Source organism: Gobio gobio (genome assembly GCF_949357685.1).
Source record: "Gobio gobio genome assembly, chromosome: 21".
Classification (NCBI taxonomy): domain Eukaryota; kingdom Metazoa; phylum Chordata; class Actinopteri; order Cypriniformes; family Gobionidae; genus Gobio; species Gobio gobio.
The window spans coordinates 9344553-9358632 of record NC_137117.1 but is presented as its reverse complement, the minus strand read 5'-3'; the positions used below and the strand labels follow the sequence as shown (position 1 = coordinate 9358632).

The window sequence follows — 14080 nt, the reverse complement described above, 5'->3', positions numbered from 1 at the left end:
GCTCTCTCCAGTCAGAATAATGTCACCCTCAATGTTTTATTGAACTAAATGAACACAGCCTTTATAAGTCGCAGCGCTCCAGGTTCAATTCAAAGACAGCATCTGTGGCAATTTTTGAAACAAACAGAAAATGCGTCTTTAGGAAAGCTAAAGACGTCTAAGGGTGTGTGGAAGATTGAAAAGCAAAAAAAGCTTGTTAAAGCATTTACATTAAACCATCTGAACAAAAATGTGTTATTTGAAAATATTGGAACTACATTTCTAGGCGGAAAGTATTTTTTGCTGCTTTCAAGACCTCATGAGAAAAAATGTTGTTCAATTTCATACTTCTTTCATGCATAAAGACAAGTAGCTTTTAAAGGGATAGTGCACTGTAAAATGAAAATCACTCCATGATTTACTCGCCCTCAAGTCATCCTAGGTGTACATGACATTCTTCTTTCAGACGAACACAATCAGAGTTATGTTAAAAATGTCCTGGCTCTTCCAAGCTTTATAATGGCTGTTTTGAAGTCCATAAAAGTGCATACATCCATCATAAAAGTAATCCATACGGCTCCAGGGGTTAATAAAGGCCTTCTGAAGCGAATCGATGCGCATTTAAAACTTTACAAACTGTAATCTCTAACTATTTTTTATATGTATTATATGTATATGTATATGTAATATAACTCTGATTGTGCTCGTCTGAAAGAAGAATGTCATATACACCTAGGATGACTGGAGGGTGAGTAAATCATGGGGTCATTTTCATTTTTGGGTGAACTATCCCTTTAACAATATGACAAAGTCGAAGTCCAAGGAAGTTTGCTTGCTTTAAATGGTCATGACATGCAGTTGAAAAGTCCAGGGTCGGCCTCTGCTCACAAAGACTTCATTTATTTGATCAAAACTACAGTAAAAACAGCTAAATGTTAATCTAATTTAAAATAGCCATGTTCTATGTGAATACATGTGGAAATGTGATGTATTCCTGTGATCAAAGTTGCATTTTCAGCCAGTCTTCAGTGTCACATGATCCTTCAGAAATCATTCTAATATGATGATTTTTTTATCATATATTTCTGTGTTGAAAATATTTGTGCTACATAATATTTCTTGTGGAAACTGTGCACTTTTTAAAAGCTAAAAGAAAAGCATTTATTTGAAATGGGAAACTTTTGTAACATTATAAATGTCTTTATGATCAATTTAATGCATCGTTCCGACATAAAAACATGCATTTTTGTGCGTGTGTGTCCTGGCAACGTTATGAGGACATAATGTCCCCACAAAGATGGCAATATCCACAATCCTTGTCCTTGTGGGGACATTATTTGGTCCACATGATGAAAACAGCTTATAAATCAATCTAAGTAATCTTTTTTTATTTGGAAAATGTAAAAATGCAGAAAGTTTGTGATGGTTTAGGGGTAACGTTAGTGTGAGGGGAGAGAATGTACAGTTTGTAGAGTATAAAAACAATTACGTCCTCATAAAACACTTGAATTTTAACATTTATTTTAGTTATTTTAACATAATTATAATTTTCGGTGGCAAAGAGCTGAAACTGAATTTAACCTGGAAAATACTTTTGAAGAACTGATAAAGAAAACCACTCTTTATTACCAAGGACTAAATTACTTTTAATGTCTTTAAGACTCAGTTTACACAACACCGTTTTCAAAAAAAAAAAAAACGTAAAACTTTTTCCATGTTTTGGCCGTTCATTTAAAGGGAGTCAACCGAGTTTTCGGGGGCTTTAAAACGGGTTTCAAAGAGCACGTTTTTGAAAAACATCTCTGTGTGAACTACAAAAACACTATTGTGAAAGCCGTGACGTCATGCGCGTGTGTATTACATGTTCAGTCTATAGGTGCGCAGTGTTTCTTATTAAAGTGGCATCGCCAACTACTGGCCTGGCATTAATAATACAGCGTTCTTAGTTGTTTTCACAGATCGTTTTGAAAAACGTTTCAGTTTTTAGTACATCATTGTCATGTAAACGTACCCCAAATGGCTAGAAAACTTTAAATTCATCAGCCTATGTCTTTTAAAGAGCGCCTATTATGGCATTTAAAATGTTCCAAATATTGTTTTAGAAGTCCCCAACAACAGTTTTGCATGCATGCAATGACAAAAAAGACTTTAGTTTTCTTATAATATGCATTTATTTTTACCTGTTTTGACAGTGATTCTCAAATGATTCCTTTAGTGATTCGCTTTTCAAAACCCCGCCTTTACGTGACGCTAATCTGCGCTGATTGGTCCGATGACCCAGTCAGTTGTGATTGGTATAGTCTGTGCAGATATTCTCGGAAACGGAACGCCCATCAAAGTCTTATAGTGACAGTAATTTGTTAATATGTGTCAGGAGTTATGAATATGAAAACCGAGCCTCAGCTGATCTCATTCATAAAAAAACTCCTCTATTCTCCTCAGGAAGACTCGCGACAAATTAACATCCCGCAGGGCTTTTAGTTCAAAAGTGTGCAGATGAGGAGACATATTGATAGATTCTCATATGTCTGTGTCAAATTTCTAAACAGAGGAGTATTTTTTATTCAATACTTCCTCAAAATGCGCAGATGTCTCTTATGTGTTGTTTCCAATTCATCCTGGCAGCCGGAGGGCGCTCTGTGCACATGTAGTCCATATATGGTACAGACAGACGAAGAAGATACCATGTGCCATAATAGAAGTCCATAATAAAAGCTTCCTGAGATCGCGAAACATGCAAATAGAGACATTTGAAGATAATAAACACACAATCACGATGATGTATGGTTTGTCTTCAAGCCACTTAGTCTTCAAATGCTCATTCTTGGGCAGATGAAAAGTTTGCTTTTGAGTCGCACTTCAGAACACAGCGTCTCGTGGCCATGATGTTTTCTAGTTTTCACTGGCGTCTCGTCTCCATGATGTTTTCTAGTTTTCACTGGCGTCTCGTCTCCATGTTTTCTAGTTTTCACTGGCGTCTCGTCGCCATGATGTTTTCTAGTTTTCACTGGCGTCTCGTCTCCATGATGTTTTCTAGTTTTCACTGGCGTCTCGTCTCCATGATGTTTTCTAGTTTTCACTGGCGTCTCGTCTCCATGTTTTCTAGTTTTCACTGGTGTCTCGTCCCCATGATGTTTTCTAGTTTTCACTGGCGTCTCGTCTCCATGATGTTTTCTAGTTTTCACTGGCGTCTCGTCTCCATGATGTTTTCTAGTTTTCACTGGCGTCTCGTCGTCATGATGTTTTCTAGTTTTCACTGGCGTCTCGTCTCCATGATGTTTTCTAGTTTTCACTGGCGTCTCGTCTCCATGATGTTTTCTAGTTTTCACTGGCGTCTCGTCTCCATGATGTTTTCTAGTTTTCACTGGCGTCTCGTCTCCATGATGTTTTCTAGTTTTCACTGGCGTCTCGTCTCCATGATGTTTTCTAGTTTTCACTGGCGTCTCGTGGCCATGATGTTTTCTAGTTTTCACTGGCGTCTCGTCTCCATGATGTTTTCTAGTTTTCACTGGCGTCTCGTCTCCATGATGTTTTCTAGTTTTCACTGGCGTCTCGTCTCCATGATGTTTTCTAGTTTTCACTGGCGTCTCGTCTCCATGATGTTTTCTAGTTTTCACTGGCGTCTCGTCTCCATGATGTTTTCTAGTTTTCACTGGCGTCTCGTCTCCATGATGTTTTCTAGTTTTCACTGGCGTCTCGTCTCCATGATGTTTTCTAGTTTTCACTGGCGTCTCGTCTCCATGATGTTTTCTAGTTTTCACTGGCGTCTCGTCTCCATGATGTTTTCTAGTTTTCACTGGCGTCTCGTCTCCATGATGTTTTCTAGTTTCACTGGCGTCTCGTCGCCATGATGTTTTCTAGTTTTCACTGGCGTCTCGTGGCCATGATGTTTTCTAGTTTTCACTGGCGTCTCGTCTCCATGATGTTTTCTAGTTTTCACTGGCGTCTCGTCTCCATGATGTTTTCTAGTTTTCACTGGCGTCTCGTCTCCATGATGTTTTCTAGTTTTCACTGGCGTCTCGTCTCCATGATGTTTTCTAGTTTCACTGGCGTCTCGTCTCCATGATGTTTTCTAGTTTTCACTGGCGTCTCGTCTCCATGATGTTTTCTAGTTTTCACTGGCGTCTCGTCTCCATGATGTTTTCTAGTTTTCACTGGCGTCTCGTCTCCATGATGTTTTCTAGTTTTCACTGGCGTCTCGTCTCCATGATGTTTTCTAGTTTTCACTGGCGTCTCGTCTCCATGATGTTTTCTAGTTTCACTGGCGTCTCGTCGCCATGATGTTTTCTAGTTTTCACTGGCGTCTCGTGGCCATGATGTTTTCTAGTTTTCACTGGCGTCTCGTCTCCATGATGTTTTCTAGTTTTCACTGGCGTCTCGTCTCCATGATGTTTTCTAGTTTTCACTGGCGTCTCGTCTCCATGATGTTTTCTAGTTTTCACTGGCGTCTCGTCTCCATGATGTTTTCTAGTTTCACTGGCGTCTCGTCGCCATGATGTTTTCTAGTTTTCACTGGCGTCTCGTCGCCATGATGTTTTCTAGTTTTCACTGGCGTCTTGGAGCGCAATAAGTGGGCGTATCGTATTCAAATAACTTGACAAGTTGACGTCATCAAGTCAGAGAAAAAGCTTCGGTCTTCTAACGATTCTTAAAAATGACTCAGAGTCGACTCTTACTTTTGAAAGAAAATAACTATATATACGGTGCACTGTCATATTTCAAACTTTGCAGGATGTTTTTGTTCACTTAGATCTATGTTACACACTACATGAAAGGTACATTTCAAAACAAAGCTCTTTAAAATATGCTCATAATCTCAGGGTACTGCTAAATACAGATACACACACATTTACTGAGAAACAAAACAATCTTAGATTCTTGTCAGCACAACTAGCATCTGTCAGATTTAGTAATGGCTTCATACAGGAGCAGCAGACAGAGGGCAAAGGGTTTTAGTACAAATCAAATTATGAAAGACAGAAGCGTTTGGCAGTGCATTGCCGTTATTTTAGTGTATAACGTTTTAAATATGGATATTTTTCTTACACAAACCCATGGCTTCGCTTCAGAAGGCCTTTATTAACCCCCCGGAGCTGTGTGGAGCACTTTTCTGATGGATGAATGCACTTTTTTGGGCTTCAAAATCGGGACCGTCATTCACTGCCATTATAAAGCTCGGAAGAGCCAAGACATTTTTTAATATAACTCTGATTGTATTCGTCTGAAAGAAGAATGTCATATACACCTAGGATGGCTTGAGGGCGAGTAAATCATGGGGTAATTTTCATTTTTTAGGTGAACTATCCCTTTAAGTGTCTTTCATCTCTTTATTGCCTGCATAAATCTCTCTGCAAGTGAATTTGTATTAGTCATAGTGAGGTCATTCTTTCGGTCGCAGGTCAGAGAAAAGTCTGAGGCCTCGGGCGGCTTTAATCAGTGCGAGGATTCAAGACCCAAACGATCAGGATAAATCACACAGATGTTGCCATTATTGAACAGAGCCCAGCAAAATAACAGCAATCTGTGCTAATACAGTTTCCAACTTTTTTTTTTTGAGTCATTATTTCTCTTCTTGGGTGCCCAGACAGACGATGTGACTAATGCAGCATGATAGTTATATAAGGGTTTCATGAAAAATTAGAAACTGTGTGCATATAAATTTCAGTCTGTTCTGATCTAAATGGACTACTTTTATGCTACATTTGTATTTTTTTTTTTTTTTTTTGTCCTTTCTGGCGCTTGACAGACCCTGTTCACTGCATGGACAAAGAGCAGCTTGGATATTCAGCAGAAAAAAAAACATATGGTATGAGGGTATATGAATTTCTTTTTCAGTGCGAATTATTCCATTAAAAGGTTGATCAAAATAGAAATCTCTGATATTACATAAGTCACTTGTCCTTGTAACAGTCAAAAGCTTTTTAGTATTACACTCTATATCACTAAAACTAAGAATAACACACTCCGTTTTTAGAGGACTTTCCTAAACGGTGATTGATAGTTTTAATTATGGCCGCAATAAAGGTGGCTTTTCTATTGGATAATTAGATGTATGATTAATAAACACCATTACCGAGACATAAAGATGAGGGAATTCAGAGGAACTGTCCTCAAGTACTCCTTAAACTTTATCGCTAATAATCAAATGAATGCCGAGTGGGTAAATTACACACAAATATGCTAATAGACACCCACCACGCATAGAGACACATTCAATATCTATAAAATGGAGATAAACTAGTGTTGTACACCAGCTAAGAGGAACATTTTGAGTAATAATGATCTAACAGACACGTATATATTTATGTTATGAGCTTTCAGTTGAAAAATAATTTAATTTTTGTCCCCATATAAATTTGTCAAACCTGTTATTATGATTTTTGGTAAAGTAAAAAGTGAAGTATTTGAGGAAGTGAAACTCTTCTAGAATGTTTCCCTTTTTTTGTCAGATTGATCACATCCGATATTACTTGGATTCTCAGGAGATGAACTCAATGTCAACCATGTTACCATTATTTTGATTCATAAACAGATACTTTAAAATTGGGTATATTATGGAAATGCCAGCATCAAATTATCTTTCTAACAAGCACCTTCAAGCTTTGAGCACAAGGCTTGTAATGTCAATTTAAACAATTAATATTACTGTGAAAACGGTGTAAATTAAATTAAAATGTCAACCCTGTTACCTTTCTAAACGCATAATTAAATATATTTATAATAAAATATGTTAATTTAGTCTGAGATTACACAATGTAATTAAAACGTATACATATACAAAGATGCACTTTGAAAATAGCCTTTTCAAAATGGGAAAGCCCCTGTTTCCATTTCATCGAATGACCTCAATTAATCTTGGAATAAAGGTCATTGGTGTCGCCGCGTCTCTCTAACTGTCTCAGTGTCTTTATCGCTGGAAGTTTTCAGACAGACAGTGTGTTCGGCTCTCCCAAGTCTCTCAGACCTCACACAAATTATTCATTTTCACTTCCATCTCGTGTTCTGGGGAGCTCAATCCTACTCGCCCGCTTGGCACGGCACACTAATCAGCCGTGGCGTGTTCAAAAGGCCTGCCGTTTTGTACCCACACGGCTAAAGCTCTTACCGGGGCAGCCGGCTCAAAGACAATCTATTATAAGAGCCCGAGAAAAAGATGAGGCGGCGAGAGAGAGGCAGAAAGTCAAAATGGGGGGCAATCTTTCTCTTTGCTCAAGAGAATCATTAGTCAAACTGTCTGAGAAAGAGAGAGAGAGAGCATAACCAAACTGTCACAGACTCGTTACGGTTTCAACCTTCCTGCCACCTTCCCATAATTCCCTGCAGTAGTTGTGTCTGGTGTGTTCTCAGCGTTGTAGGTATTCCTACATCAAACAGCAGAAAGAAGCTAGAAAATGTCCAGAGTATGCCATTAAACACGCCATCCTTTAACAGGATCTGGGTATGCAAACATTTTAAACATTATTTGTGATCCTGATTACAATGTTTCAGATTAAAGGTGAGATGGTAAACGTCTGATTGTTCTGTTCAGGCCTGCTATCAGCTTGATTACTGTCATTATCACACAGACAGTTAATGACACGTTTTTGTACACACACTCTGTGACACATGATCCAAACACACGATCAGAACTGCCCAATATAATGATTTAACAGAGTAGCATAAACACGCTAATATTCCCTGCAGGGTCATCTGAAGAGATAATGAAATGCCTGAGAATGGAGGAAAAAAATATGTTGAAGATAATAAGCTATAAAGGAGAGACAAAATGAGACTAGAGAGGACAGGAGAGAAGATGAAAGGAGACAGGAGGAGAGGAGAAAACGGAGAAGAGACGAGACAAGATGAGAGTAGATTAAAGGAGACAAGAGGAGATGAGACAAGAAAAGATGAGATTCGATGAATGGAGAGAAGAGGAGAGGAGACAAGGTGAGAGATGAAAGGAGATGAGAGGAGACCAGACGAGAGGAGAGGAGATGAGACGAGACAAAACGATAGAAGAAGAGAGAGAAGAAAGGAGGAGACAAGAGGAGAGGAGACGACAGAAGATTAGACGAGAGGAGAATAGAGGAGAGGAGACAAGAGGGGACAAGATAAGAGTAGATGAAAGGAGACAAGAGGAAACAAGAGGAGAGGAGACAAGATAAGAGGAGACAAGAGGAAATGAGACGAGAGGAGACAGAGGAGATGAGAGGAAACAAGAGGAGAGGAGACAAGATAAGAAAGGAGAAGAAAGGAGACAAGAGGAAACAAGAGGACAGGAGACAAGATGAGCGGAGATGAGAGGAGACAAAAGGTAATGAGACTAGACAAGAGAGGAGACAAGACGAGAGGAGACGAGATAAGAGAGGACAAGATGAGAGTAGATCAAAAGAGACAAGAGGAGAGGAGACAAGATGAGAGATGAACGGAGATGAGAGGAGACGATATTAGAGTAGACGAGAGGAGAGGATAATAGAGGAGAGGAGTAAAGATAAGACGATAGAAGAGTAGACGAGAGGAGAGGAGAATAGAGGAGACAAGAGGAGACAATAGGAGACGATAAAAGAGTAGACGAGAGAGGAGAAGTGACAAGAGGGGACAAGATAAGAGTAGATGAAAGGAGAAAAGAGGAAACAAGAGGAGAGGAGACAAGAGGAGAAGAGATAAGAGGAGACAAGAGGAAATTAGACAAGAGGAGACAGAGGAGATGAGATTAGAGGAAACAAGAGGAGAGGAGACAAGATGAGAAGACGAGACGACAGAAGAGATGAGACAAGAGGAGAGGAGACAAGAGGAGACAAGATAAGAGAGGACAAGATTAGAGTAGATCAAAAGAGACAAGAGGAGAGGAGACAAGAAGAGATGAGATGAGAGGAGACAAGAAGAGATGAGATGAGAGGAGACAAGAAGAGATGAGACGAGAGGAGACAAGAAGAGATGAGACGAGAGGAGACAAGAAGAGATGAGATGAGAGGAGACAAGAAGAAATGAGACGAGAGGAGACAATAAGAGATGAGGAGACAAGATGAGAAGAGATGAGAGGAGACAATAAGAGATGAGATGAGAGGAGACAAAATGAGAGGAGACAAGAGAAGACAAGATAAGAGAGGACAAGATTAGAGTAGATCAAAAGAGACAAGAGGAGAGGAGACAAGAAGAGATGAGATGAGAGGAGACAAGAAGAGATGAGACGAGAGGAGACAAGAAGAGATGAGACGAGAGGAGACAAGAAGAGATGAGATGAGAGGAGACAAGAAGAAATGAGACGAGAGGAGACAAGAAGAGATGAGGAGACAAGATGAGAAGAGATGAGAGGAGACAATAAGAGATGAGATGAGAGGAGACAAAATGAGAGGAGACAAGAGGAGACAAGATAAGAGAGGACAAGATTAGAGTAGATCAAAAGAGACAAGAGGAGAGGAGACAAGAAGAGATGAGATGAGAGGAGACAAGAAGAGATGAGACGAGAGGAGACAAGAAGAGATGAGACGAGAGGAGACAAGAAGAGATGAGACGAGAGGAGACAAGAAGAGATGAGATGAGAGGAGACAAGAAGAGATGAGATGAGAGGAGACAATAAGAGATGAGATGAGAGGAGACAAAATGAGAGGAGACAAGAGGAGACAAGATAAGAGAGGACAAGATTAGAGTAGATCAAAAGAGACAAGAGGAGAGGAGACAAGAAGAGATGAGATGAGAGGAGACAAGAAGAGATGAGACGAGAGGAGACAAGAAGAGATGAGACGAGAGGAGACAAGAAGAGATGAGACGAGAGGAGACAAGAAGAGATGAGATGAGAGGAGACAAGAAGAAATGAGACGAGAGGAGACAAGAAGAGATGAGGAGACAAGATGAGAAGAGATGAGAGGAGACAATAAGAGATGAGATGAGAGGAGACAAAATGAGAGGAGACAAGAGAAGACAAGATAAGAGAGGACAAGATTAGAGTAGATCAAAAGAGACAAGAGGAGAGGAGACAAGAAGAGATGAGATGAGAGGAGACAAGAAGAGATGAGACGAGAGGAGACAAGAAGAGATGAGACGAGAGGAGACAAGAAGAGATGAGATGAGAGGAGACAAGAAGAAATGAGACGAGAGGAGACAAGAAGAGATGAGGAGACAAGATGAGAAGAGATGAGAGGAGACAATAAGAGATGAGATGAGAGGAGACAAAATGAGAGGAGACAAGAGGAGACAAGATAAGAGAGGACAAGATTAGAGTAGATCAAAAGAGACAAGAGGAGAGGAGACAAGAAGAGATGAGATGAGAGGAGACAAGAAGAGATGAGACGAGAGGAGACAAGAAGAGATGAGACGAGAGGAGACAAGAAGAGATGAGACGAGAGGAGACAAGAAGAGATGAGATGAGAGGAGACAAGAAGAGATGAGATGAGAGGAGACAATAAGAGATGAGATGAGAGGAGACAAAATGAGAGGAGACAAGAGGAGACAAGATAAGAGAGGACAAGATTAGAGTAGATCAAAAGAGACAAGAGGAGAGGAGACAAGAAGAGATGAGATGAGAGGAGACAAGAAGAGATGAGACGAGAGGAGACAAGAAGAGATGAGATGAGAGGAGACAAGAAGAAATGAGACGAGAGGAGACAAGAAGAGATGAGGAGACAAGATGAGAAGAGATGAGAGGAGACAATAAGAGATGAGATGAGAGGAGACAAAATGAGAGGAGACAAGAGAAGACATGACAACAGAAGAGTAGATGAGAGGAGAAGAGAGGAGACAAGAGGAGACAAAATGAGGAGACAAGATAAGAGAGGACAAGATGAGAGTAGATCAAAAGAGACAAGAGGAGAGGAGACAAGATGAGAAGAGATGAGAGGAGACAAGATGAGAAGAGATGAGAGGAGACAAAAATAGATCAGACGAGGGAAGACGAGACTAGAGAAGAGTAGACAAGAGACAAGAGAGGAGAAGAGAGGAGACAAAATAAGAGAGGAGAAGATGAGAGTAGATTAAAAGAGACAAGAGAGGAGACAAGATGAGAGATGAAAGGAGACGAGAGGAGATGAGAGGAGGTGAGAGAAGACGAGATGATAGAAGAGTAGACAAGAGAGGAGAGGAGACAAGAGGAAATGCGACGAGAGGAGACAAGAGGAGAGGAGATGAGACGAGAGGAAACAAGAGAAGAAAAGACAAGATTAGAAGAGATGAGAGGAAACAAGAATAGATCAGACGAGAGAAGACGAGACGACAGAAGAGTAGACGATAGAGGACAAGAGAAGAAGAGACAAGATTAGAAGAGATGAGATGAGAGGAAACAAGAATAGATCAGATGAGAGAAGAGTAGATGATAGAGGACAAGAGAAGAAGACTAGAGACAAGATGAGAGGAGATAAAAGGAGACAAAAGGAGAGGAGACGAGAGGAATCAAGAGAAGAAGAGACAAGATGAGAGGAGATAAAAGGAGACAAAAGGAGAGGAGACGAGAGGAATCAAGAGAAGAAGAGACAAGATGAGAGGAGATAAAAGGAGACAAAAGGAGAGGAGACGAGAGGAATCAAGAGAAGAAGAGACAAGATGAGAGGAGATAAAAGGAGAGGAGACGAGAGGAATCAAGAGAAGAAGAGACAAGATGAGAAGAGATGAGAGGAGACAAGAAGTGATGAGACAAGAGAAGACAAACGACAGAAGATGAGAGGAGAAGAGAGGAGACGAGGAAATGAGACGAGATAGCAGTGAGTCAATTTAAGAAAGAAGAGGAGGCGATCTGAGACATTGAGGCTGTGATCGTGCGCTCTCACCGTGCCGTGGGTCTGCTGCTGCAGTAGTGTGGGCACGTCTCCTCCGATGGGCATCTGTTTGTTCAGCTCTTCGTCCTTCACACTGATCCAGCGGCCCAGTTCCTCCAGTACTGACAGAAGCCTGTTCCAGCGCTCAGCACTGGCCTCCAGGTGAGCCCTGCACACGTTTAAACAATACAAACCTTACTACTAGATTAAGAGTGCATCAAGATATTCCTACAAACACAGGAGAACTTTCAAACAGACTTCCTCTGTACAAAATGAGTGCAACAGGTGAAACTGTGTGTGTAAATACAGATCTCGATAGTGCGAGCGTTCTTCTCGCATTTGCCACTAAAAATAGATGTGTGCAAACTGTAAAATGTACAGCAACACAGTCACCACATGTACAGCAACTCAGAAAACCACATGAAGTCACTGAGTGCTGAGGCATATGGTGGATAAAAGTGACCAACGCTCTGCTGACTCCATAGCTGAAGAATTCCTAACATCAACGGGCACAAAAACTGTGCGGCGGGAGCTTCACGGAATGGGTTTCCATAGCCGAGCAGCTCATCCAAGCCTTACATCACCATAGTGCAATGCAAAGTGCGGGATGCAGTGGGGTAAAGCGCGCCACCACTGGACTCTAGAGCAGTGAGACGTGTTCTCTGGAGTGACCAATCACGCTTCTCTGTCTGGCAATCCGATCGACGAGTCTGGGTTTGGAGGATGCCAGGAGAACATGCCAATATGAATCAGTATCGCTACCGTTTCAGTGAATGTAAGTGTGCGCTATGATTTTAAATTGTAATTTTGACCGCTTCTGAAACTATTGATATTAACAGAGCACTGCAGCTGAAGTAAATAGGAAACTCGGCTCATCCAAGGATGCAGTTATTGCATGGATGGAGCAAGAACAATGCAAGTGTCTAAAATGCATGCACACGGTTTAGTTTAATGGCAAAGCTTGCCCTCTTTAACAATGCAGCTAAACTAAATGTACAAAGCAAACTTTGAACAAAGCTGAAATAACCTCAACATTTGCAACAACAGTGAAATAAGAGTGCGTAAAAGTGTAGTTCGTTAATTTAGCAACAGTGGATTCCCGGCACGTTTTCGGTAGAAACGAAAAAAAAAGCATTTTATTTAACATGTTAACCTCTACCCCACTTTATTTCTTTTTTTGAACTTTTCTATTCATAGGGCAATTATGGGGATTTTATAATCCCCATAATTTATTTGATCGGACCTCTCGCTTACCCTTCTTTGCTTTTGCCCTTCTTAAAGGGTCATATGATGGTTCTAAAAAGAACAGGATTTTGTGTATTTGGTTTAATGCAATGTGTTCGCGGTTTTAGGTTAAAAAAAGTCCTTATTTTACACATACTGTACATTATTGTTGCTCCTCTATGCTGCTCCTTTCTGAGATGTGTCAATTTTTACAAAAGCTCATCGTTCTGAAAAGCGAGGTGTGCTCTGATTGGCCAGCGATCCAGTGCATTGTGATTGGCCCAAATACTTCAAGCATCTGGGTGAAATGTCACGCCCCTTACCATATTTGGAACATCAGCTCCCAAAGCAATATTGACAGGTGATATTGTCAATACTACCTTAACAAATCGAGCCCGAATCTGATCCGGATGATGCAGATGATGAAGCTGATCTATCAACGTTGCCAGCGCAACTGGACCAGAAAGTATTAGATTGGTAAGTTTGCATTTGTTATCGTAGAAACGGTCGGTGCTCTCCCAGGTGCCAGAAACAGTCCTCCGAAAAATGCGCAGAACACAGTCGAATATTTGGGTTGTGCTGTTCTGGAACAGTGTTGTGAATAAAGCTTAGCCACTTATTTCTACTGTTGTCCTGTCTTTTAAAAGGCCAAACACAGCAGCTCAGCTTTCGCAACGAAAAACACAGCATCTCCACGACATGGCGGCAACGATACCACAGCGAGAATAAAAGTTACGCCTTCATTCTTTGTGTATACGTTTGGGCGGTGTTATGAAACTCTGCCTCCACAGACTGACGTAGATTTATACAGGCAAAAAACAAAAAAACTAAAAATATTTAATGTGCTCCTAATTTTTCCAACTTGCGCCTTGAGAAAAAAAGTAAGAGTCAAGCCCTGGTGTATGTCAATGGACGCATCAGCAAGACTTAATTATGCATGTTCACTAATTAGTGCCTAATTAGATTTAATAAAACAGCAGACATTAGAGCACACAATTACATTGTTTTCCTCTCACACACACACACAAACATACACACTCTTCTGTTAGTCCATTTTACCCTTTGAAATGGCACACATATACCACAACTGCACAATTTGACAAGATAACCGAAACACAGCTCCCTCTGTCCTTACCAGTGACTCGTGTGAG

General features: G+C 40.6%; 1 protein-coding gene across 9 annotated transcripts in view; it reads right to left on the bottom strand.

Moving 5' to 3' along the window:
• Positions 1-14080, bottom strand: part of utrn (utrophin) — a gene marked incomplete at both ends in the record, with an annotated part of 350347 nt that overhangs the window by 113150 nt on the left and 223117 nt on the right. For all 9 annotated transcript variants that reach the window (XM_079802801.1, XM_079802799.1, XM_079802800.1 and 6 more), the window contains one exon: positions 11718-11874. In XM_079802801.1, the coding sequence (XP_079658927.1) occupies positions 11718-11874 (157 nt within the window). The remainder of the gene's footprint in view (positions 1-11717; positions 11875-14080) is intronic.